At 51.3% G+C, this 17,438-nt stretch overlaps 1 protein-coding gene across 3 annotated transcripts; it reads right to left on the bottom strand.

Annotated features, from left to right (window-relative positions):
* Positions 1-858: 858 nt before the first annotated feature.
* On the bottom strand, positions 859-15,870 carry Fgfr4 (fibroblast growth factor receptor 4). 3 transcript variants are annotated; one of them, XM_048447798.3, is made up of 18 exons: positions 15,715-15,870; positions 12,457-12,590; positions 11,576-11,839; positions 11,404-11,484; positions 11,121-11,287; positions 9,291-9,414; positions 8,603-8,793; positions 8,339-8,477; positions 7,789-7,982; positions 7,561-7,706; positions 7,356-7,477; positions 3,417-3,527; positions 3,131-3,321; positions 2,585-2,707; positions 2,407-2,477; positions 2,016-2,153; positions 1,668-1,773; positions 859-1,554 (listed from the first exon to the last, which is right to left on the bottom strand). In XM_048447798.3, exons 2-18 carry the CDS (start codon positions 12,536-12,538, stop codon positions 1,408-1,410), a joined length of 2,397 nt encoding a protein of 798 aa, XP_048303755.1. In that variant the 5' UTR covers positions 12,539-12,590; positions 15,715-15,870; the 3' UTR covers positions 859-1,407. The 3 variants fall into 3 exon arrangements, with proteins under 3 accessions (XP_048303755.1, XP_048303754.1, XP_048303753.1); XM_048447797.3 differs by having other exon boundaries at positions 7,561-7,694; XM_048447796.3 differs by lacking the exon at positions 15,715-15,870 and adding an exon at positions 15,256-15,276.
* Positions 15,871-17,438: the final 1,568 nt, after the last annotated feature.

Raw genomic sequence — 17,438 nt, 5'->3', positions numbered from 1 at the left:
CAACACTTGAGTCCTCAGGAAGAGCAACAAGTGCTCTTAGATGATAGGCATCTCTTCAGCTCCATGCTCAAATTCTTATACTAGCCCCCAGAAGCGTAAACACATTTTCAGCCGTCACTCCCAGAGAGCTCATGGAGCCAGGTAGCAGAGCACCAAGTGCTAGGCTGGGACCACTTTTGGCCTTTCCATGGCCCACCCTAAGGTTCAGGGCTAGGGAGCAGCTGAAACTGCCAGACTGGAGTCCAGTAAGTTTCCAGGCTCAGAGCTCTGGGAAGTCAGTCCCTCTGAGGGAAGGCGGGGCTGAGATTAGGGCTCTAACAGTCTCCAGGGAGGATCCTGCATTTGGGACAGCTGCAGCTCAGTCAGGCAGCAAGCAGCTGCTGCCTGGGAGACAGGCCAGGGTAAGGCAGGGCGGGCACAGCCCCCGCAAGCCCCAAGTCTGAGCTGGCAGATCCAGATCGTGGGAGCAGGCAGCGGCTGGAGGCTTGTTTTCAAGCCGCGTTAACGGTCAGTTTGCTTAATGCTGAGCAGATGGGGGAGGGGGCACCAGCTCCCTTGAGGACAGCTGTGGGCCAAACAGGCATCCAGGCCCATGTTGAGGGTACAAGGGCCTGCCTTACAGATGGTGCGGTATGGTCTCATCTGCCCATGAACTCTCACACCATGGCACACACAAGAATGGTTCTGGAAGGGTGGGTACGTACCCACCTCTGGGTCTGCCATAGCACAGCTAGGGGTGGAAGCCAACTGAAGGCCTGGCACACATCCCTCAGTCTCTGTCACCCAGACAGAGCTCCCAGCACAGGGAGTCTTCCCACCCTACACCCTGCCCCTCAGGGGAGTCACCAGGCACACAGATTTATTTCAAAAAATAATTTATAAAAATGTCATCTTCTGTGTTTTCCACAGGCTTCTAGTCTCTCAGGGACACCCAGAGCTCATTTGACCAAGATGCTGGGACAGTGATGGGAGGTGAGGCTTGGGGCTGGAGTCAAGGAGGTCAGAGGCCTCTAACCTCTAGGTAGTCTGGGCAATCAGAAAGATTTGGGACAAAAGCTTTGTAGTCAGGCCTAGCAAGCCCCTGAGATGGAAGCTAAGTGCCAAGGTCCAGAGCATGAAGCCCTAACAGTTAGCTTCTCTGAGGATAAGTCCAAGGACAGGGCAGGACCCTGAGACTAGAGTTGAATTCTGGGTTGGGAACATAAGGCTAGATAGAGCAGAGGGCCTGAACTATGAACCTTAGGACCAAGAATGGGGCCTCCCCAAAGCAGGGCCAGAGGATCTGGGGCAGCAGTAGCCTCAAGTTAGAGGCCTGGTGCTGCCAACATCAAACGCTGTGTCAGGTGGCAGCTGAGCTAGGAGCCCATTGCCACTGACCTACCCGCCCACACAACATGGGGCTCCTGTTCACGTCTGCACTCCAGGGAGAGGGAAGGGGCTTGGCTGGAGTGGCAAGGGGTCGTGGCTGAAAACAGAGTCACCGGAGGAGCAGGTGCTGCTGGCATCCCCGTTGGAAGGGCAGTAGGGTCCAAAGGTCAGGCGGAGGTCAAGGTACTGCAAAGAGTGAAGCTGGTCAGCTTCCAGCCTCTGGGGCAGTGTGCTTCGTATTTATGTCACCAAGTCACGGGGGCGGTGCAGAGAGGGCACGGGGCAGGAGTGGGCAGTACCTCCTCAGAGACAGCCAGCAGGACCTTGTCTAGCGCTTCCACCAGTTGCTTAAAAGTCGGCCTCTGAGAGGGCGCCGCGTGCCAACACTCCCTCATTAACCCGTACCTGGGGTTGAGTCAAAGAACTTATGTCTAGGGACTGTGGGCTCCCTGGGGCTGGGCCTCAGGGGCCTGGGAGGGAGAAGCAGAGCAATTCACTAGAGAGCAGACCCAGGACAACACAAGCCACAGAGAGAAAGAGGAGAGACGGCGAGTGGGTTGCTGCTCCATAACCAGGGCCAACGCCTGAGGCCAAAGCCAGGGCAGAGGATGAGGTCTGTAAGGTTGGGCAGGGGAAGGCATCCTTACAACTCTGGGGGGCAGTTCGGGGGCCGGTCCATCCTGTGCCCCTCTCGCAGCAGTGAGAACAGCTCTTCCACAGGGATGCCAGGGTATGGGGAGCCCCCAAGGGTGAAGATCTCCCACAGCAGAATCCCAAATGACCACCTAGAGGGAGAAGTGAGACTCAGCAGGGCCCAGCATTCTTCCTCCTTAAGGCTATGGTAGAGGCTACTGCAGTCACGATCCACCCTTGGAGACAGGGAGGGGCACTCATTTCTTTTGGAGTCTGGAGCTACACAAGTCCCAGGCCTAATCAGAGGGACTCCTAGGATCTTACGACTTCGGCAAGCGCCTTGTTTTTTTTAGAGGGCGGAATGACCATAGCTGATATCTAAGACCCCCCAGTTCCCGGACTCACACATCACTCTGGTGTGTGTATACACGATCAAACAAGGCCTCAGGAGCCATCCACTTGACGGGCAGGCGGCCCTAGAGGAAGAAGGTGGGAACAATGGTGTTGAGTTTACAGGGCCTATACCTTCCATACCAGACCCAGCCCCCACCTCATTCCCATGTATCTACACCCCGCCCCTCACATTGCTGGTTTTCTTATAGTAGTCAATATGGTGGACGCCACGGGCCAGCCCAAAGTCAGCAATCTTCATCACATCGTCCTCAGTCACCAGTACATTTCGGGCAGCCAGGTCCCGGTGGATGCACTAAGAAGAGGGCAGGGGACTTTGGTATATCAGGACACGTGTCTGGGAGCTGTGCTCATCATTTCACAGTAAGTCCAGGGGCTAGGGTCACTCGGCCCCAACAGACGAGAAATGGAGTGGGCAAAGGCCTGGGCTGAATCCCCAGCACCAGAGAAAGGGAAAGGAGGAAGCCCACACCTGCACCATGGCTTCATTTGCCTCGCCCCTGGGTTAGAGAGTGGTGAGGAGCGAATGGGGACATGCAGTGTTACAAGTGGGGACATGCAGAGTTAGCTGCATCTGTGTGGAGCCACGTATAAAGAACAGAGCAGTGAACAGGAAACAAGGAGCGGCTGGGGACATCCAGGGCCACCAGCATGGAAGTCGTGGAGATGGGAGAGTTAGAGTGGTCCAGAGCACACTAGCACTGTCTCTTGTCCACACCTTCCGAGACTCCAGATACTGCATGCCTCGGGCCACCTGGTAGGCACAGGAGACCAGGGCCGGGAAGGAGAGTGGCCCATCACTGCTCCGAGGCCCATCAGGGCTGAGGTCAGGGCCTGGGGGGCGCCGGGCACGGAGGAATTCCCGAAGGTTTCCCTTGGCAGCACATTCCACAATCACATACAGGGGCCCTACAGGGGGTAGGCATGGGCCAGGGGATGGGAAGGCTGGCAAAATTGTGCCTTTGCATCCCAACTGCCCGTCTGTATCCCAGCTCCTGCCCTACCTTCCTGAGTGCAGACACCCAGCAGGTTGATGATATTCTTGTGTCGGCCTATTAGCTTCATCACCTCCATCTCGGATACCAGGTCCGCCAGATCCTTGTCAGAGGCATTGTCTGCAAAGCCAGCAGCTGGGGTGAGGAAGCTGCCCTTCAGCTCCATAGAACAGAATAGAGTGGGGCAGGCAAGGAACACTGGACCAAGGCTTGGGTAGATCTGGGCTGAAACCCTGCTGGGCTGTGTGCCTTAAAAGAAGCCTTTTAGCCAGGTAGTGGTGGTGCACACCTTTAATCCCAGCACTCGGGAGGCAGAGGCAGGCAGATCTCTATGACTATGAGGCCAGCCTGGTCTACAGAGAGAGTTCCAGGACAGGCTCCAAAGCTACAGAGAAACCCTGTCTCGACAAACAAAATAACATAAAACAAAACAAAAAAGGGAAGTGTTTTAGAGCTGGGGATGTAGTTCAGCTTGTAGAGTGCTCGCCTAGTGTGAAGCCTAGTGTTGGTCCTCACTGCTACATAAGACTAGGCATGGTAGAGCCCACTTCTGATCCTAGTACTTGATGAACAGGAGGCTAGCCTGGGCTACATGAGACAAAAAAAGCCCTCAAAACAATGAGTGTGTGTACGTGCATACATGTGTGTGCATATGTGTGTGTGTGTGTGTGCGCGCGCGCATGTGTGTATTTAAAGAAGAGTCCATGAATTTGTAAGAGAGTAGGAAGCACAGAGGATTTGGAAGGAGAACAGAGTGGGGTGAAAATGATGTAAATGCAGTACTCATGTATGGAATTCTCAAAAAAAAAAAAACCAAACCAAGTGCTAAAAAGAATAATTCCACAGGTGTGATAACTCACACCTTTAATCTCCCATGAGTTTGAGACCAGCCTGACATACGTATTGAGCTCTAGGACAGTCAGGACTATATATAGAGACTATGTATGTATATGTACATATATATATATATTCATGTATACTCATATATATACGAATGAAATCCTATTTATTTATTTGTTTGTTTGTTTGTTTGTTTGTTTAGTCAAGGCAGTGTTTCTCTGTATAGCCCTGGCTGTCCCAGAACTAGCGCTGTAGACCAGGCTGGCCTCCAACTCAGAGATCTGCCTACCTCAACCTTCTGACTGCTGGGATTAAAGACATGTGCCACTCTGCCTGGCTCACATAATTCCTTCAATGGTCTGGGGAGATGCTCAGTGGATAAAATGTTTGCTGCACACACCTGAGGACCTGAACTCAGATCCCCAACACCCACATAAAAGCTGGGTGCAGCAGTACAGCAGCTGTGACCCTAACACCTGGGTTATGGGGAGTGGCGGCAGGTGGTAGCTAGAGGACCAGCTAGTGCAGCTGAAACAGCAAGCTCCAGGGTCAGCGAGAGACTGTCTCAGAAACAAAAGGCAGTAAGTAATGGAGGACAGCAGGGGCTGCACACCTCCACCTGCCCACATGCACACACACACCCAGCACACACATACCTCACAAGTAATGGAGGAGGACAGCTGGGGCTGCACACCTCCACCTGCCCACACGCACACACACCTAGCACACACATACCTCACAGGTCTCTCAACCTCTCTGAACCTTGTCTTATATGAAGGCTTGTCTTATATGAAGCAGAACATCTCACAGAAGTTGCAAAGATGAAACATGAAAGATCTTAAGGGCTGACCTTTCCATGAGTAGGTCCAGGGATGGGAGAGGCAGAAGCTCCCAACCGGAAGGAAGCAGCTGTGCTAACTAGTCCCTGGGTGAGGTAACATTTCCTAGGAAGCACCCTGAGGTCTTGTTATCATCTGCGAAGGAGAGACTTCTATGACTTCCCTTGAGAAGACAGGGCTAAGGACCAGGGACTAGGCCCTCAGGACTGACCTGAAGCTTTGGGACAAAGATATGATTCTTATCCTGGTCACACATCAATATGAAGGAACCTATTTCATAATCACTGCCTCCCAGAAAGTGCCAGCTGGCTTCAGCTGTGCGGACAGAGGGAGATAGGGAAGAAGGGAGGGAGGGAGGGAAGGAGGGAGGAAAATGCAGTGGCTGGGGTTGTTCTTGCAAAGTGGCTGGGGACAGCAACAGGTTCTAATGGGGGGCCCAGCAAGATGACTAGGCCCAAATGGTATAATATTAAGCAGAAAGAGATTGAGTAAGCATGATATGATTTACACAGAACAAAACAAAACAATGAGCCGGGCAGTGGTGGCGCACGCCTTTGATCCAGCACTCCAGAGGCAGAGACAGGCGGATCTCTGTGAGCTCGAGGCCAACCTGGTGTACAGAGTGAGTTCCAGAACAGCCAGGGGTACACAAAGAAACGCTGTCTCAAAAAATCACCACCAACAAAAATCAATACATACATGTATAATAAATACAGAGGAAAACATGAAGGAGCTAACAAGGTGGCTCAGTGTAGAAACCTGATAACAGAGTGTGAACCCTGAAAGGACCCCACCGGGTGTTCTCGGACAGCCACCGGCACAGGATGGTATGTGCTCACACGTGCCCACGCTTACACACATAAGACAACAATAATCGCCTTAAATCCCAGCTCATGGGAGGCAGAGGCATGTGGATCGTTGTGAGTTCAAGTCCAGCTTGGTCTATGAAGCCCAGTCAGCACTGTAAAGTATGACCCTGTCTAAAAAGCCTTAAACTTTAGTTTCTTCTTCTTCTCCTTTTAAATTTTTGTAAAGTCATAAACTTTTAAAAATAAAAGTAAAAGAGATTCTACTGGATGGATGCTAAGCGACCGCAGAACACTTTGGGGCATTGCTTGAGGCTTTTTACTCTCTCTGTCATTACTGGGGACGGCATGTTGACCCTTGCACGTTAAGCAAGACACTTAACCAGACCTTTTCATATTTTGGGAAAGGGTTTCACTAAGTTTTCCAGGCGGGACTTGAACTCAGTCTGTAGCCTAGGCAGACCTTGACTTTGCCATCCTATTGGCTTACTCTCCCAAGTACCTACAATTACAGCTTGTACCCCAACCCATCTTGGACCTGCCACTTTTTTTTTTTCAAGATTTGATTTTGTTCATGTGTGTGGGTATGCCACGTGTGTGGGGTGCTTTCAGAGGTCAGACAGGATGTCAGAATCCCTAGAGCTGGAGTCACAGGTGGCTTTGAGTTACCTGATGTGGGTGCTGGAAATTGAACCTGGGCCCTCCTCAAGAGCAGCAAACACTCTCAAGGGCTCAGCCATCTCTTCAGCCCTGAGACTGGGACTTTTCAACAGATGGCTGTTCTATCCTAAAGGTACAGACTTGCAGCCGGGCAGTGGTGGCGCATGTCTTTAATCCCAGCACTTGGGAGGCAGAGGCAGGTGGATCTCTGTGAGTTCGAGGCCAGCCTGGTCTACAAGAGCCAGTTCCAGGACAGGCACCAAAGGTACAGAGAAACCTTGTCTTGAAAAAAACCAAAAACAAACAAAACAAACAGACTTGGAGTGGGAGGAATATGTGATGATGGCACACGCGTGATATTTTAGTGGGACTGATGGGGATGAGGCAGAAGACAAGCGAGGGAGACAAGGAGATAAGAGGTCAGAGCCTCAGCCACCACAGGTCTCATAGGGATCATCCCAGTGGTTAACATTTACTGAGCAATCCAGGTGTCATTCCAGTGCTCAGGAGGATGAGGCAGGAGGAGCACTGTGAGTTCCAGGGCGGGCTGGATTGCAGAGTGACTTCCAGGTCAGCCCAGGCTAGAGTGTGACCCAGCCTCAAGAAAACCAATCCCATACCCTGCCTCAAAAATTTACTAAGTTCCATGTACCAGACACATCCTACGAACTTCAGCCTGAGAGTTAATGGACCATTATTCATCCCTATAGAAACACAAGGAGAAACTGAGGCTCAGAAGTCACTTGCCCGGGCCAGCAGTAGAGTTTGGTCCCAGTATGCCCTGCCCAGGTTGCCACAGATACCTTTCAGCATCTTCACAGCCACAGTGCTGGTTTGGTCGGGCTGAGAGGGGTCCATGCCATACGCTTCTGCGCGAACCACTTGCCCAAAGCAGCCCTCGCCCAGGGGCTTTCCGAGCACCAACCTGGAGATCAAGAAGGCCCATGCCTCAGATCTGTGGGTACCATGCTTGCGTTGGTACCCCCATCTGTACCCTGGTTAGTATACCTGTCCCGGGGGAACTCCCAATGTGGGTCTAGAGGTAGGTCTAGATTCACAAGGCCCGTGAGCAAGGGCGGGCCACTGGAGGACAACCGGACACCTCTCACCAGGGCCAGGCTTGATTTGCCAGAGGACCCCGACTCCAAAGAGAACTGCAAAGTAGGAGATTTGTTCTGCCTGCTGGAGTCAGGCCGAGAGCCATGCAGGGCCAGGGCTGGGGGACAGACACAGTACCTGGCGCGCCAAAGGGAAACGGGACAGCTTTTGTACAGTGGCAGGTGGGCGGGAGTGGTGGCTGTGGAATGCTTGTCGGTGATAGACCCCGGCCAGCAGCAAGAGCACAGCCAGAGCCAGTGAGCCTGACACATAGAGGATGATGTCTGTGTATCGGGCCTCAGACGCTGCTGCTGTCCATGTGACGTCTTCCTCTGTTCTCGCAGTCAGAAGTTCATAGACAGAGAAACTGAGCAGTTAGTGTTCGGATTGGTCAGTCCTCCCCGCCACAGCTTAGGTTCCCTTAGCTACCAACACATATAGGGACACACACCCTGAAAAGGTCGCAGTTATACAAAGTCTTAGAATCCCTGAGGATCACGTGGACAGTCATATAAAATCAAATACATATCCCTACTGAATTCAGCAAGAAAGCATTTGTCTAACATGTACTGTGCCCCAAACAAACAAATACTGTACCCCGCACAGGTAAGGAAACTGCCTACCCAACAGGCAATAGCCCACAACGAACCGGAGAGGAAGTCTGTAGTCCCCTCCCCACCTTGCTCACCTGGAAGCACCGTGAGCCACGCTGACTGGTAAGAAAGGCCGATGGAGTTGCCTGCCAGGCAGGTATACTCTCCCGCATCCTCAGCCGACACGTTCCTCAGATACAGGACCTCTACCTCTGAGCTATTGATGTCTGTTGTCTGAAGCAGTGGATATGCTGGGTCACAGAAGGGTCTGGGGCCAGACTGTAGCTGGGAGTGTGGTTGGGGGATCATCCCACCCCAGCGGGAAAAGGATGGGGCCCAGGCGCTAGCTGGAACCGAACCTTTAGGACTTGTACGTATGGGAAGCCGTCAGCGCCGAAACTGCTGCCATTGATAACGATGTGCTTCAGCCACTGGATGTGGGGCTGGGCGTCACTGTACACCTTACACAGCAGCTCCACATTGCTGCCAACCACAGCTGTGGTGTTGGCTGGGAGCCCCGCCTGCAGGATGGGCCGGTGCGGGGACCGCTCTGGGGACCAGGCCAGGCCGTCAACCCTGACCAGTGGCACCCACAAAATCACCCAGTTTACCTGCTCCCAGCCACCCCCTCAGTTCAAGGGAAGGACCTTCTAGACATACAGTGTAGACCTTGTCCACCTTCTGTTTACCTTCCTTCAACTTTTAGGTCCTGGATAGCTTCTCACACTCACATTTAAAACTGTGCTTCCACAGCCTGTGCCCCACCCCCATAAGTGCTGCCCCCATGGCATACATCTACCCACTAATGCATTGCTTTCTTAAGAACTGAATCCAGCCTGTGCCATTTGCCTGGATGCCCTTCTCACTTTTCCTTTAGGCAGACGTCTGTTCCTTCGGTTCACTTTACTCCCTTCGGATCCTTGGAACTATTTGACTCCTCTAAGACTGACTCTCCCTTGTCTCTAGGACAAGATACCCACCCTGAGGGCAGGCTGGAGCCCAAGGTAAGGGAAATTGTTTGTCCTGCCACTCAGCCCATCCACTCACCCAGCACATCCAACAGATAGCTGTAGCGAATGCTGCCCAGGGAGTTCTCCACAAGGCACGTGTATGTGCCACGGTCCGAGGGCACCACGCTTTCCATCACCAGGCTCCAGTGTTGGTGGCGCAGCTGCAAGTAGAGGAAGTGCCCATAGGGGACCACGGAACTCGGGAAAACCGGGGCAGAGGGAGGAGAGGATCTGCCTATGGGGATCTTCTCAATCTCCCAAGGCCAGAGTTCCCTAGACAGAGAACAAGGCTGTATGAAGTGTCCGAATGGGGCTGGAGGGATTGTGCAGTAGTTTAGAGCACCGGCTGCTCTTATCCAGAGGTCCCAGATTCAATTCCCAGCACCCACACGGCGGCTCCCAACCATCTGTAGCTCCAGTTCCAGGGATCTGACACTCTCTCTTCTAGCCTCTGCAGGCACTGGACATATACAAAGTACACGTATATACATGCAGGCAAAACATTCATACAAATAAATAAATCCTAAAAAGAAAAAAAAAGTATTTAAAGGCCAGGCACGGTGGTTCATACCTTTAATCCCAGCACTTGGAAGGCAAAGGCAAGGCCAGTCTGGTCTACAAAGTGAATTCCAAGCCAGTCAAAACTACACAGTGAGATCCTGTCTCAAACAAGCACACACACACACACACACACACACACACACACACACACACACACAAAATTGCCTGAGCCCTAGCTTGAGTCTTGAGTTTTAGTTGCACCCTACCTGGGAGTGCTTCCTTGTGCTAGAACCAATGGTTCTCAATGTTCCTAATGCTACAACCTTTTAATACAGTTCCTCATGTTGCAGTGACCCCTGACCATAAAATTATTTTCATGGCTACTTCATAACTGCAACTTTGCTGCTGTTATGAATTGTAATAAAAATATCTGATATACAGGATATCTGATATGCGACCCCTATGAAAAGGTCATTTGACCCCTGAAGGGGTCGTGACCCATAGGTTGAGAACCACCGTGCTGGTCTTTGCCCACTCTGAGTCTCAGGTTCCTCTTTACAGCATGGAGCTCAGCTTCAAAGTGAGGTGCTGACGCCTGTGACGCCTACCAGTCTATGCTTCTTCCAACTTTACAGAAGGAGACGCCAATCAGGAGGCTGCACTTGGAGACTAGCTTGAACTCTAAGGTAAAACCCTATTTCAAAAACAGCAGTATCACCCCAGTGAGGTGGCACGCGCCTTCAGTCTCAGCACCTGGAAGGCAGAGGCAAAGCAGATTTTGGGAATTTGAGGCCATCCTGGTCTACATAGTGAGTTCCAGGGCAGGCAGGGCTACAGGGAGACCCTGTCTCAAAAATACAAAATAAAAACAAAAACAAACAAACAAAACCAAAAGTAAAACCAGCATCATCAGGGCTGGAGAGATGCTCAGTGGTTAGGAGCACTTGCTGTTCTTCTGAGGACCTGGGTTTGTTGCTTAGCACCCACTCCAGACAGCTCACAACTGTCCATATAATTCTAGCTCCCAGGGGTCTGATGCCCTCCTCTAGACTCTGTGGGCATCAATACATATGGTATTTATTCACACAAAAATAAAAAATAAATAAAAATGAATCTTCAGTGCCCCTCTCTATAAACATTGTCGTCGTCAATGAGAACTCCACCAGAACACAGGAGTCGCCTGTTGCTAAGGTTGAGGAGACAAAAGGGCAAAATTTGGGAGTGGCAGATTAGGAATTTGAGCCAGAACTGCCCATTGTCTGGGGCTCTGTGATTACCTTCCTCATTAGATATATTGATCTATGGGAGGGGCTATATGGGAAAAATGAAAATGGGGGAGCAGCTGGACTTGGATGCCAAGACTCACCCGAATGCCTCCAATGCGATTCTCCCCATGGAAGGCCTGTCCATCCTTGAGCCAATGGATAGTGGGCATGGGGTTGCCTGCAGCTGGGCAGCGGAATTTGACCGTGTTCCCGGCAGGCACTGCATGCAGTTTCTTTTCCATGCGTTGGGGGTGTGTCCAGTAGGGTGCTATAGGGAGAAGAGTAATTAGGACCCCTAATTACTAAGGTGACCTTGGCTCCCATATAGGTCTCTTCTCAGTGACCAGATGTGTAGTGGGGGAGTCCATGCGAAGGCATACCAACCTTGCTGGGGGTAAATATGCCCACTTGAGGAGCCGCTGAGGGTCTTGGGGTCCTCATTATTATTGATGGAGGTTAAGGAGTCTATTCGGGGGACAAAGGAAGGTATCTGAAGTCCAAGAGAGGAGAGTTTCTCTCCCAAGTCACCCCTAAACTCCTTGTCAAAATCTCTTACCAACCACAATCAAGGTAAGATTGTGTAAGACAGTCATAGAACCACGCGCCAGGCAGAGGTATTGGCCAGCATCCTCGGGGAAGAAGCTGGCAATCTCCAGGCGACCCCTCCAGCCCCGTACTCGTCCAGCAGATGCTAAGCGGCTGCCCTCCTTGTACCAGTGACCACCGCGCTCAGTACGCCCACAGCACTGCCTCACGGGCTGCCCCAGGGCCACAGCCAATACCTGCTCGTGCTGTTCCAGGTTCGGGGCTAGGCAGGGCTCTGGGGCAGACGGCAGAAGTTAGTGATACTCATAGCTCCATCTGAGGCACACAGAGAACATGCGACTACGCATGTGGAACATCTCGTGACAGACACATGCTGCTCCCACACGCATAACCACATGCTACAAATGCTCTGCTTTTGTAGGGACAATGCTACACTTTTTCTGGGAGTTGTCACACACACACACTTGGCACATATGCTAGACATGCTACTGCCCCAAACACACACACATATACACACAAGGTACATGCTATAGGTGCCATACAGGACACATGCCACACTTTTAAGGCACACTATACTCGGTACACACACCACACATGCTGCTTGGACCTCCCAATCAACACACCCAGTGCACAGAACCACACACATGTATACATACAGCCAAGGGGCTCACCACTGGCTCTGCAGTCTAGCCCAGGCTCTGTGCCCTGCAAGGCTAGTCCTCTCTTGTAGACATACAGATAGGAGGGTGCTTGCTGGGAACCAGACCGTGAATCTCAACGCTCGAGCCCTGCCTTGCTGCCACTTTCTTGGGGCCGGAGCCAGGATCCTCTCCAGCTTTGCTCAGTCAGAAGCCCCTTCCCTGCCACCCTCTCCCACCTTAGAGGCCATACCCAGCTCCATTTCCTCAGAGGCCTCAAGGAACAAGGCTGGTGTCCCCAGAAGGATGCTCAGTAGGGCCGAGAGCAGCCACATTTCCTTCCAGCTGTTCTCAGGACCCAGGCCAGACTTCCCGCTGACCACCTTCCTGAAACAGAGGGAGAAAGCAGTCAGTAGGCTCATCCAAACCCCAGCCAGACAGTAGTAGGGCCAAGGCTGAAACCAGCGCCGCTGTTGGCAGAGCCCAAGGCCTCCCCACAGGAGGCTCTGCAGTGGGGTGTGCTGGACTTCCGGCTTGCCTTGGGTCCTGCTGAGACCCTGGCATGTCTTCACAGAAAGGGCAGTTTTAGGATTCTTTTCTTGGAAGAAAGCAAGGATGGTGACATATCTTTCGCTCGCTCTCAGTACACATCATTTATTTTTTTGCTGAATAGATGAATTCACTGCTGAAGAGTTAAAGAAAAGTGGAATCTTACACAAGGCCAGCCTTCAGCATCTGGATGCTGTCTAACTGGACCCCACTCTTTAGCATTACTGACATTTCCATGTCCAGCCTGGGATCCTTCCAGCGGCTGGGTGCTCGCGTCTGGCAAGGCACTGTCCAAATTAAGGACATTCTTCCTTGCTCTGAGCCAGAAATGCATCCTGAGGGCACTTCAGTTGGCTTGTATCCTCCCAACTTTGTCTTAGACAATGTAGGAGTTTGTTTGGTTTTGCTTATTGTTTTTTGCAGAGATGGGGATTAACCCAAGACCTCCTTGTATGCTAAGCAAACACGACACTGAGCCTCATATTTAGCTGGTTTTGCAAATAACACAGATATTACATGTCTGGTAGTAACAAACTCAAATCCCAAGTCTTTCCAAGACCTATCTTTGTCCCTTTCTGGATCATTATCATCATAGGATTGCTTCTGGGCTAAAAGAGACGATGCCTGGAGGGATGGCACACACAGGGTGTTGGTGAGGTGTGCTCCCTGACCCCACACTGACTGCTCGTCTGGCACCCTCTGTCCGACTTTAGGCAATCATTCTTTGCTTCTGAATGGTTGCTGTTAAGTATAATTCACGCACTCACTGCACCTAGAAACCCTTCTCCAAATGCAGGATCCCTGTGTCCCAAAAGGAAGACCGAGAGCTAAGCCTTAACTTGAGCAGGGAACCAGTGTAGTCCCAGGGGCATACAGCCCTGTCACCTAGTCCTGGGTAGGACTGTTATCTGTCCAGGTGGCACTGTCGTCTGTGGATCAGTATTCTTTTTCTCCAGGACCTTGCTCATGTTGGGTCAGTGCTGCTGAGCTACAGCCCTAACCCCAGAGCCTGCTTTTTACGTATGGAATGCCTTGTGAACTTGGTTTCTTGTTTGTTTTGGTTTTGGTTTTTCAAGACAGGGTTTCTCTGTGTAACCTGGCTCACCCTGGAACTCACTCTGTAGACCAGGCTGGACTCAAACTCAAGGATCTGCCAGCTTTTGCCTATCGAGTGCTGGCATTAAAGATGTGCGTCACATGGGGTGGTGGTGGCACACGCCTTTCATCCTAGCACCCGGGAGGTAGAGGCAGGCAGATCTTTGTGAGTTCAAGGTCTGCCTGGCCTATAGAGTCAGTTCCAGGACAGGCCCCAAAGCTACAGAGAAACCTTGTCTCGAAAAAACAAACAACAAGAACAGCAAAAAGTGTGTGTCACCACAGATGGCTGCTTTGTGAATTTGCATCAGTGAAACTTTAGTATATGTAAGGCCGAAGAAAACAGCACTGTTCTTAAACGTTACGTTCCATATTTTCCCAAACTGGGAACTCTGCCCATTAAACCTCCTCTCCTCGACCCACTGCCCCCTACAGTCAATCCATTTGACCTCCTCAGACATTCTTCAATGTATTTCATTTCCCCTGCCCTTACTTAGGCCAGGTCCTGGTCATTTCTTGCTTGGAATCTTAACAAATCTCAGTTCTTCACCTTCTACCTTCCAGCGGGTTTTTTGTTTGTTTGTTTGCTTGCTTGCTTTTCGAGACAGGGTTTCTCAGTGTAACAGTCCTGGCTGTCCTGGAACTCACTATGTAGACCAGGCTGGCCTCAAACTCACAGAGATCTGCTTGCCTCTGCCTCCCAGGAGCTGGGATTAAAGGCATGTAACACTACCGCCCACTTTTTTTTTTTTTTTTGCCAATCACCCTAAGACCCAGTTTACAAGGTCTTAAGGGTTAACTGCAAATCATCATTTTATTTTTTCTTACTTTACCTTATTTATTTATTTATTTATTTATTTATTTATTTATATTTTGAGACAAGCTCACCAAGTTGATCAGGCAGACTAGCTTTGACACTCTGTAAACCAAGCTGGTCTTCACACTGCCAGCCTCCTGCCTCTGCCCGTCTGGTACTGGTTAAAACCCATATGCCAAGCCCAGCTTTTCTAGGCCTCATTTTAAAGGCCGGTGTCAATCTTGTTAGTCCCACTATCTGTTCTCAGTTCCTTTAGGAGAGTCTAAAGTCCAGCACGTTTGCTTTCTTGCCTGTACCTTTGTGACCTCCATTCCTCTTCTCCACTGGCTTAGCTATCATCTTAGAACCTTGACCTGTCCCCTCTCCTCAGTTTGGTGGTGCCCTCTGCAAAAGAGTCCTACCACACCCTGTGATGCAGAGAGGGTCTCTCTAGCGCCCCCAAAGGATGGACAGGTCGGGGAGATTTTATTCCCGTTTCCAGCTGTCCTGAACTCACAACCACGGAGTCCTTGGTGTGGTCACTGACAGTCGCCAGCACCAGAGACTGTCAACAGACAGCTCTGAGCTCTCTCTCCACCCTCCCGCACTCACAGGACGGGGAGCTCTGGGCAAGTGACCGCTTCTCTCCCAGAGCTGGTTTTCTCATCGTTATGTCCAGCACACTGCCGGTTACCCAAGGGCGACAGTGCTCTTACTTTAGTGCCCCCACCCCGTCACTCTTGGACAGAGGTGCAAGTCATCTGTCCTCATGCAGAGTTGCATAGACAGCTGGCCCATCGCCCCCGCCCCGGTGGGCAATAAGTAACTAGAACGGTGACCAGGGTGCTCTTTGAACGGAGGGGGACAAAAGGCCCTGTGTGCGCTGCGGGTTACTGATTTACCGCCCCCTCCACCCAATCACTCCCGCCGCGCGGGCGCCAAGGTCCCCGGGGCTGGAGGGGGCAGCTCCGGAGCTCTGCGGACGCTCTCCCCTTGACGTCCCGAAGCGCGATGTGGGACCGGGCTCACCCAGAGCCAGACTCGGCTCGCTGTGCAGGGGGTTCGGCTCACCTGGCTCCTCCACCGCCTGGTTCCTGCTCCCACGGATCACGATCCCGGCGGGGCTGGCACGCTCTGCCGGGAGCTCCTCCGCCCCGGCCCGAAGAGCCAGGAATGTCCAGGCAACTGCAGCGTGGCGGGGGGCTGCCCACCGCCTGCCCCGCCCACCCTGGGCTCCGCCCCTCCTGGACCAGTTCTATCCTGAGAAGGCGAGACCGTGCGAAAGTCAGCCCTGAACCCTAGTCCGGGAGCTCCCGGTGGGTCTGGATGCCCAGGCTCAGCCTTTCTGATTCGGCATCTATTGCTCCCTGGCCTAACCTCCAAGTCCCGAAGCGCGGTCTAACGTCTTACCTGCTCCATCCTTTGCTTTTTCATCAATCTGGAACTCACCAGGCTCCTCCTGTTTTCCGTTAATCGACGTACATCAAATAGAATTGCCCTCTAGTTCACTGCCTAAGCGACTTTCAGAGAGTATTTAAAATAAGTATCCCAGCCGGGCAGTGGTGGCGCGCATCTTTAATCCCAGCACTCCGGAGTCAGAGGGAGGCAGATCTCTGAGTTCGAGGCCAGCCTGGTTTGCAAAGTGAGGAGTCAGGGCTACACAGAAAAACCCTGGTTCTAAGTAAATGAATGAATGAATGAATATGATAATAACAATAATGATGATAACAAATAAATACATATAGGGCCAGTCTGGTAACCTCAGCTGCTCAAAAGGTTAAGGCAGGATGACTGCAAAGGATACTTAAGGAGCCCCTGTTTGAAAATAAAAAGAATTAAGAAAAAAAAAAAAAGCAAGGATTTGGAATTACATTGGTCAAGTATTTGCCGTGAGCGAGGCTCTAGGTTCAAGTCCCAGCATAATAAAGAAATGTTAGAATTGTCTTTTAAAAGGTGGTTTATTCATCTATTTTATGTGCATTGGTATTTTGTCTGTATGTATGTGTGAGGGTGTCGGATCTCCTCGAACTGGAGTTACAGACAGTTCTGAGCAGCCATGTGGTTGCTGGAATCAAACCTCAGTCTTATGAAAAAGCAGCAGTGCTCTTAACTGCTGTGGCATCTCTAATTTTCATTTAAAACTTTAATCTTTAAAAAGTTTTAATTTTTATTTTAAAAAGTTTTAATATTTATATTACATTATGTGTATGTCTAATTGTCTGCAGACACCAGAAGAGGTTCGATTCCCCAGAACGAGAGTTACGGACTCAAACTAGACCCTCTGAAAGAGTGGCCCGTGTTTCACTCAGGGAACTATTTCTCAGACCCATAAACTTCAATGTTAAATTTGTTTTTTTTTTTTTTGATAGGATCTGGTGTGACACCCTTCTGTGAAGACTAGGTTGTCCTCCATATTGCAATGATCCTCTTGTCTTTGTTTCAAACCGTTGCGATAGCAGGCGTGCCTATGGCCAGAGGACCCTGAATTCACCTGAGGATTCACATGTTCCTGTGTGACCTATGGTCTGTTAGAATCAGTATTTCTTCACCACACTCTCAAGGTTGTAGCTGAATGGCTGCTTGTGTAAGCAGTTGGGAAATGTTAAGCTCCTGGGAGATGAGACCTGGAACTGCACCCCTCACCTTTGTACCTCAAGTGTCCGGCACACAGCTGGTGTCTTCAGAGAGCATCATCCCCACCTGGCCAGGTCTGTCTGTCTCCAGCACTTCTGTCAAGGACGTGGACTGTGGCTAGACCAGTTAGCCATTCAGGCCATGTCTCACCTGAAGGCCAG

This window comes from Myodes glareolus, chromosome 14 (assembly GCF_982192425.1).
Source record: "Myodes glareolus chromosome 14, mMyoGla1.1, whole genome shotgun sequence".
Taxonomy (NCBI): Eukaryota; Metazoa; Chordata; class Mammalia; order Rodentia; family Cricetidae; genus Myodes; species Myodes glareolus.
Note: the sequence above shows the minus strand (reverse complement) of the source record. Positions and strands in the feature narration are given on the sequence as shown.

Bases quoted from the DNA above. Each gene is read 5' to 3' on its own strand.
- Fgfr4 (XM_048447798.3), bottom strand. From the start codon at position 12,538: ATGTGGCTGCTCTCGGCCCTACTGAGCATCCTTCTGGGGACACCAGCC. The intron at 8,478-8,602 runs GTTCGGTTCCAG...CCACTGCTTCAG, and splicing joins CATACGTACAAGTCCTAAAG to ACAACAGACATCAATAGCTC. The intron at 1,774-2,015 runs GTAAGGATGCCT...ACTCAACCCCAG, and splicing joins CCGAACTGCCCCCCAGAGTT to GTACGGGTTAATGAGGGAGT.